General features: G+C 38.8%; 2 protein-coding genes and 1 long non-coding RNA gene across 4 annotated transcripts in view; 2 read left to right on the top strand and 1 right to left on the bottom strand.

The window, feature by feature from the left end:
• LOC309695753 (uncharacterized protein) overlaps window positions 1-7,768 on the top strand; it is a 199,567-nt gene that overhangs the window by 125,767 nt on the left and 66,032 nt on the right. The gene's annotated exons all lie outside the window — the stretch shown is intronic.
• Window positions 291-3,978, top strand: LOC309695595 (butyrophilin subfamily 2 member A1-like). 2 transcript variants are annotated; one of them, XR_014273179.1, is made up of 3 exons: window positions 291-554; window positions 1,971-2,324; window positions 2,563-3,978. XR_014273179.1 is itself a non-coding variant. In XM_082516343.1 (3 exons), the coding sequence occupies exons 1-3, from the start codon at window positions 482-484 to the stop codon at window positions 2,742-2,744; spliced, it is 591 nt and encodes a 196-aa protein (XP_082372469.1). In that variant the 5' UTR covers window positions 292-481; the 3' UTR covers window positions 2,745-3,978. The 2 variants fall into 2 exon arrangements, 1 of the variants encoding a protein (XP_082372469.1); XM_082516343.1 differs by having other exon boundaries at window positions 292-554; window positions 1,989-2,324.
• LOC309693269 lies at window positions 6,344-7,004 on the bottom strand. Its single transcript, XR_014272605.1, has 2 exons — window positions 6,886-7,004; window positions 6,344-6,779 (listed from the first exon to the last, which is right to left on the bottom strand). It is a non-coding gene; the product is annotated as an uncharacterized lncRNA (long non-coding RNA).

Below are 7,768 nucleotides of genomic sequence, written 5' to 3'. Positions count from 1 at the left end.
CCTCTCCTGTCTGCCTGGCTTACTTTCCACAGTCCAAACGACTCTGTCCTGTTTGTACCTCTCCCCCTATGACCGCCTGGGGGGGGGTCCTGCCCCCCCTGCCTCCTCTCATCATAAGTGTTAAAGAAAATGGATGTCATGTTTGTTCTGCTGGGACAAGCTGAAGATGGCATTTATACAAGGTTCTGATTAAAATCTGTAGAGTTTACCTGTGATTTACTGTAGGACTGTATACTCCTTGTAGAAAATCAAACAGCACCCAGTTTGATTCAGGTTATAGTCCCACCCCCTGTCTTGGCTGACGGAAGAAGTAACACGGACTTTCTTCCCTTCATTCATTCCAGCATTAGCTCTAGATGCTAGACGTTTAAGTAAAAATCTGAATTTAGCATTAGAATTAGCCGATTAAAAACAAATTTGGAACATCATTTATAGAAAACGAAAAAAACCATCGCTGTGATCGGCGGATCTATGCTCAGGAATGGCTGTTTTGATAACTGCGTCACACTTGTGGATTTTGTTTTCTGTCTTCCTCCTGAAGTGTACTTCTGCAGGTGAGATGTGCTAATAATCCTTTAGATTATGTTGATCGAGTTCTTACTTAACTTCTTCGTTTGCTTTCTGCTCTTTTGTTGCTGCTTTCTGCTGCTTTTATAAGTGAGCACTTGACATATTTTACCTACATAACCAGCCAGGAGGTTACTGATTCATTCATTCATTTGCTGATCAGAGAATAAAAGTGATCACTTATTAGTGGTACATTCAAATAGTAATTCCTGTGAAGAGAACAGAAACTATCTTCGTGGCTGTTCTGTTCTCCTAAGCTTAAGGAAAAGAGCTTCAATGATTCCTTTTTTGCACAGTATAGCACAGGGTGAAAGCGAGTCATTAGAGCCATTAAAACGACCCCTGCTGGACATAGAATAGAATAAACCTTTATTATCCCACGAATGAGAAATTTGGGTGTCACACAGCTCTTATAGGAAGAGGAATATAAAATATAGAAGGAAGACACAAAGTGATCTTATATACACAAGCAACTGAAATTCATATGCACAGATAAAACTGTTCAGAGACATGTACACAAGCGTGGGGGGTTTATGGATGCTCCTGGTGAAATATACATTGTAAAACAAGCTGCGAATGAGTAGCAGCAATCAAAAATATATTATATGTCAGTTAAACAGGTGATGAGTAAGATAACCATGTTAAACTGTGTTACAGAGTAAGAGTGACCTGTAGTAGCGCTCCTTCCTACACTGTGGGTGTAAAAAGTCTACTGCTGAACGAGCTGCTTGTACAGTCTCATACAGTCAGTCTCGACTTAGACCCTTTTTATAGAGTGCATTTGTGTTTGTGGAACAGTCCAGTTTGCTATTGAGGTGAAAATCCAGGTATTTGTACTCCTCCATCGTTTCAGTGTCCAAACCCTGGTTGTTCACTGGTGTAATAGGGGGTGGCTTCTTACTGAAGTCAAACACCAGCTCCTTCGTCTTGCTGGCATTGATGCAAAGATGGTTCTGTTCACACACAGCTGACAAAGTCATTGATGACCCCCCCTGTACTCCAGTTCATTTACCTCCGACACGCGACCCACAATGGCGGTGTCGTCTGAGAACTTCATGAGCTATACTAAAACTTGCTGATGTCAGCATTGTTGTGGAAATGAAGTGTATTACATTCATTTGTTTCTGTGCATTTAAGAAGTCGAATAAAGTTATATTGAAAAAATAATTTGTTATTCTCCACAATAATTTTTTAATTGAACTGTTTTAGATAAACAGCACTAATTTACCATCTGCCATGATTGGAAAACACTGTCAAGAATAACATATGTTGTTCAGTTTATTAGGGGACGTATTAAGAATAGGAACTAGATGTAAAACTATGATATTAAGGAACATTTAATACTTGTGTGGTGGTTTGACCAGTGTGAACAGTTATCAGATCCCTTTAACGTCTTTGCTCAGTGTTATGTCCTCTTTCAGACACGACAATTGTCACAGCTGAGGCTGCACAGAATGTCACTCTGCCATGCCGAGCTCCAAACAACAACATCAGGGTTCTACAGTGGAGCAGAGATGGCCTGAAGGCAGAAGACATCTTTGTTTATCGGAACAACTTGGTTGATCCAGACAACCAGCATCAATCTTTTAAGGACCGGGTGGATCTGCAGGACAGACAGATGAAGGATGGAGACGCGTCTTTGATTCTGAAGAATGTGACGATTCATGATAATGGAACATACAAATGTCGTGTCTTCATGGAAGAAACACGCTTATGGAAAGTCAGCAGCATCTACCTGAGTGTTGTTGATCCTCCAGGTGAGTGAGTAGAGTTGAGTGTGTGTGTGATCAGAGGTGAAGCTGCTTCCTGCTTGTTGATGTTTGTTTGTAAAGATGTTGTTGATGAGACTTTGTAGAAAGCAGCTGGTCTGAGTGATGTGATCAGAGTGCAGTAGATAATGTCTGACAGCAGTTTGAAGAGGAAATGGATTCTGTTCTGTTCTTCACTCATCACCTACCTGACAGCTGACACCTCACACCTGTTTCTCACCTGCAGGTCAGCCAGGAGGACACACAGAGGATGGAGGAGAGACCAGCAAATTTGTTGGACTGAAAGTTGGTCTGGTAGTTCCCGCTGTGCTTCTTGTTGCTGCTGTTGCTGTTTTTTTGATCTACAGAAAACTTAACAAACAGAATCAGGATTCATACCAACCTCCTGTTGAAATGTACCACGTTTGAAACATCTCAGAGTTTTCCAACTGAGCTCTGGTGCGGAATGTGTGATTTCTGATTTTCAGAGATCCCCTCAAAGTCTAAATACATGGGGAGGGTTAATTAATGGCTAATTAAAATAAAATACTAATTAAAATGTAGAATGGCTAATTCTACATTCTACATTTTATAAATGTATAAAATGGCTAATTAAAATACATCACTTCTATTGTGCATCATATAATGGATCTATATTTTAGATAAAAGTGATGGTTTAGGATGCAATGCAGTGGTTGACAGTCTTAAAGCTCTGTTTCTTGTTTGGCATGGTGATGCATCTTTGACAATGCTACAGATGTGAAAAATACCTCCAAGTGACACACATGACCTTACGGTTGTAAGTATGTTGACTGTCATGAACAACTTTTTAAAATAATATTTATAACTTTTTAAACTTTACACAGTAAAAATCATTATTAAGAGTTATATGTGTCTTTACTGTGTAAAACTTTGCTAAAAAAAAGACTAATTTTGTTTTATGTAAACTGAAGTTAATGCAGCAGTGACTGGAAAATTCTACCACTCAGTACCACTTATGTCATAGTATTTTTCAAATTGGTTTATTTATTTCATTTATTTCATTCAGCAGGTACTTGAACTTCCTTCAGTGGGATCAGAAGTGTTACAAAAAACCTGTGTTGTAGATTTTATATTTGTGAAACTTTGTTTTTGTGTGTTTGTAAACCAACAATTTGTCAAAGTAATTTATGTTTTTTTTTCTTTGGCTTGAGTGTTTTACAAGACTGTGAAGCCATAAATCCTGTGATCTTTATAAAAATACTCTTGCTGTTTGTGCGTTTGTTTGTGTTTGTCTTTTTGTCAAGTCAGACATGAAACCCTGTCAGGTATCAGAGTAAAAATGCTGGTTTTGACTTATATTTAATTTATTTTGTCTGCCACCTCTCCTCCCAGGTGTCTTTTTTTTTTTTTTGCCCAGTTTTCTGGAGAAAAGTGTGCAAGGAAGAGGGGGGGGGGGGGTATATGCTGATCTCATGCACTGTCTGTCTTAACCTGTTTTCGTTTTCTGTGAATGTTACATCAACCACTACCCGACTGTTATGGGGTTCAGCCTGGTGCAGAAGTGTCACCTCATTTGTTCCCTGGTTTAATTCTGTTATTTGTTTGATTTTAATCTCCCTGTGAATATAATGCACTAACCCACTGCTTTGAAGAACCAAAGGAATAAAAAAAAAAAACTGGACTGTTGACTGTTTAACGGAGATTTATTTTTGCATCATCTTACAGCAATCCTGCTGAACCATCGCCAAAGAACACACAGCAAACCCTCTGAGCTTTGCTTCAGGTTATCATGTTATTCATTATCAGACCAATATTTATTTATAAATTGTATTTGAACTCAGTAAAAGGCTTTTTCTCACTTACGTCCCTTTTCTAAACCAGAGGGCATATAGCACACGCTGGATGCTGAAACTTATCACACTGTGATGTTTGTTATCAGAGAATCAGACTGCACAAACCCCTCCTCCAGTGTGTCTAAGGCCCACTGAAGAGCTCAGAAAGGACACAAGGAGAGAGGAGTCAAGGAAACAGTCTCAACAGAATGAGACATCAGCGTCTCAGAGCTTCATTTAAACTGTTGTAATTAAATAACATTAAATTACAACTACAATATAAATAGTTTCAGCCCAGCTTGTGTTTCATGTTCTGGGCCACTTTAATTAGATAAATAACATGAGTCAATGTGGTAGACAGCAGAGAAACTCGAATCTTCACACGCAGAAATGGTGAAGTCTGATCAACTATAAGAATGGAAAAAAAAACAAACCATGGATTCAAAATGAAACCTCACAGTTTCGAGTTACTCTTTTTTAATCTAGAGGTTAAAAAAAACAACTCTGACCTCGAGAACGATTGATGTTCAGGTAACAGGGAGGAGGATGGAGGAGATAAGGAGGCACAAATTAGAAAGAGTCCTCAGTTTTCCCACCCCTGTGCAGCAAGAGCCAATCAAACAGAAGCAGGAAACATATTCGATTTACTGGAACACTGAGACATGGCAGTAATGCTGCTGCTGCTGCTGCTTTAATCTTGATCACCGGATAATGCTATTGGCTCGTTTGTAGCCACGAGGAAAAATAAAGAAGCTTTTTTTTTCAGATTGAAGTGTCAATGAAATCAGGGATCCTTGTGGAGCGTTAGTGTGTGAATGGGTGGATGACTGCATATGTAAAGCGCTTTGGGGTCCTTAGGGACTATTAAAAGCGCTATATAAATACAGACCATTTACCATTAGTGACAGCTGTCTGTTTTTAGATTTTTCTGTCTCTGTGTTCAGCAGCAGAAGATTCAGACTTCAGCCTTAAAAAGATCTCAGACATTTGAATCTGCAGTTCAGCAGGAGGATGATGTGAATCTCCACTCTGTTGTTCATATCTTCTGTAAAAAAAAAAAAAAACCAACAACAAAAAAAGCAGCAACGACAACAAGCACAGAAGAAAGTGTCAGTTTCAGTCCAACAGATCCATCCTCCTTCTCTTACACACTAATCTAATAATCACAAATTTCTATTAAATACTTCTAATTGTATGCACTATTATACTACTGTATTTAGGTGTAAAAGACAGCTAAGAATACTTCATGGTAGCATCAGCCTATGGGCTAGGGACCCTAGCTGAATTTGTTAAGGGTAAGTATGAAACTGTGGGAACCTTATATGAATTATGTTAGAAAGACAGGAATCTGAATGCAGGAAATTTGTGTTAACTGAGTGTGTGTGGTTCTATATGTTTAATAAAAAAAAGTCTAACAGATTTTTAAAAATCAGGCATTGTGCATTATTTTGACTGATGTATTTGAAATACAGACAGGATTAGACAGGCCTTTTGTTGTGGGCAGTCTGAGGTACACCTGTGCACTACTCATGATGTCAGATCAGCATCCTGATGTGGCACACCTGTGAGGTGGGATGGATTATCTCAATATAGCAGATGTGCCCACTACCACACATTTGGACTGATTTGTGACCACTGTTTGGGAGGGATGGTTATATTGTGTATCTGGAATGAATTTTAGGTCTCTACGTCCATCCCATGGGGAATGGGAGCATCCCAACAATGGACTCTTCTCACTGTTGAGGTCTGGGAAGCGCTTCCGCTCCCTTAAGGCCAAAACAGAGAGAATGAGGAGGAGCTTCTTCCCCCAGGCTATTCGGGGCCTGAACCAGGTGTAGGACTGGACTCTCCCAAACACGTCACTATAAGACTGGACTCTCACACACGTCACCACACGCACCACCACACATTTCCTATAATCCTATAATTCCTATAATTTATAATCCTTATCTTTATAATCTCTTCTGCTATTTGCACATTCTTTACTGTAAATTCCTAAGTTAATTTGTAAATTTTTGTAGTAAATTGTAAATATTGTAGAACTTTTCTTCTGTCATTTAATGGTCGGGCATTGTACAGCTACAAGCATTTCACCCCCATGTCATACTGTGTATGGTTGTGTGTGTGTGACAAATAAAATTTGAATTTGAATTTGAATTTAACAAAGGTGTTGCGTTTATATTTTTGTTGAGTGTACGTTACTGAACACATGGAAACATGACACAATCAACTTTATTCAATCCAGCTTCATCAGAGCTCATTGGAAATTTCTAGACCAAAATGTATTCTCAACTACTCATCAAAGTAGCCACCTTCGGCAGATATAACAGCTGAACACAGCCATGGTGTTCTTTCTAAAATGTTTGAACCTTGTAGGTTGCTTTGCTTTCACTCTTCGGTCCAGTTCATCCCAAACCAGCTCGATGGGGTTTAAGTCTGGAGACTGTGCTGACCACTCCATATTTTCAAGCTCACCATCTTGTTCTTTTTTTCCTGAGGTAGTTCAGGCAGAGTTTGGACTTTTGTTTTGGGTCATTCTCTAGCTGCAGGATAAATGACTGACCAACAACGTGCATAGCATATGGTACTGCATGGCGCTGTAGAATGTCATGGAACAATCCTTTCGCCTACTCAATGGCGTACATAGATCCTGCGTGATGAACCGAAGATTTCAGATTACAATTCATCAGTCAAAGACCTACATTTAGGTGTTATGATGGTCTGTCTCTCCTCTGATGTTAATTGCTTTTTCTCACCATTTTCTGTAGCAACAAGGACAATGCTGTTCCCCTGATGCTCACGTGGCCATGGTACACCAGTGTTCCAGCACTGCTTTTATGCAGACAGAGGCGGCTGTGAGTAGTCCAGAAACATTGGACCACCTGTAAGAATTTATTATAATGAATGAGCTTAATTGAAAAAAATTTATCGTAAAGTAAAAGTATAATGAAGCAACCGAAATGACACAAACATGGAGAAAAAGTCTCACAGTAACTGTGAAAACAGACACAATCAATATAATAGTCATTTAAGATTTATGTATACCAAAATTATTTTTAATATATAAAAATAAAATATAATAAACTTCAGTGTCAGTCTGCCTTCATTCTGTCAAGCTGAAAAACAAAGTTTTTGTTTTGATTTGTAGTTTGTTTTTTTGTTACACCACTGGTGTAAAACACACACACACACATTTATATATGTGTGTGTGTGGATAGATAGATTCTGACTCAGCTTTAAGTGTTTCTTATGATCTTGTGTTCTCTGATTATGTATTCGGGTTCAGACTTTTGTGTTCTTAGGATTGCGGTTCTGTGCTCCCTGTTCTCTGCCTGTGCATTTCCTGTTTTATTTTGAAAGTCTGTATCTTATGTCAGTGTGTTCTCATTTGTGCCCTCCCTGTCCTCTTAGTCCTGTTCACCTCTGGTATTTAGTGCCTGAACCTCTGAGAAATGTTTCCAGTATATTTTTTTTAAGTCTATGACATGAAGTGCTGAAGCATTTCAAAAGGCAAAAGAGTTCAACTTGATAATAGACAGGTGTTCCTAATAAAATGGCCACTGAGTGTATAACTCCATAACCAAATCCACAGTGTGGCCAGTATGTAACACACTGTACATGAAGACTGTTTATTAATGG

This window comes from Aulonocara stuartgranti (assembly GCF_965226115.1).
Source record: "Aulonocara stuartgranti genome assembly, chromosome: 3".
Classification (NCBI taxonomy): Eukaryota; Metazoa; Chordata; class Actinopteri; order Cichliformes; family Cichlidae; genus Aulonocara; species Aulonocara stuartgranti.
This window is presented reverse-complemented; position numbering and strand designations above follow the sequence as displayed.

Coding starts and splice junctions, on each gene's coding strand:
- LOC309695595 (XM_082516343.1), top strand. CDS start 482: ATGGCTGTTTTGATAACTGCGTCACACTTGTGGATTTTGTTTTCTGTC. Junction 555..1,988: donor CCTGAAGTGTACTTCTGCAG/GTGAGATGTGCT, acceptor GTCCTCTTTCAG/ACACGACAATTGTCACAGCT. Junction 2,325..2,562: donor GAGTGTTGTTGATCCTCCAG/GTGAGTGAGTAG, acceptor TCTCACCTGCAG/GTCAGCCAGGAGGACACACA.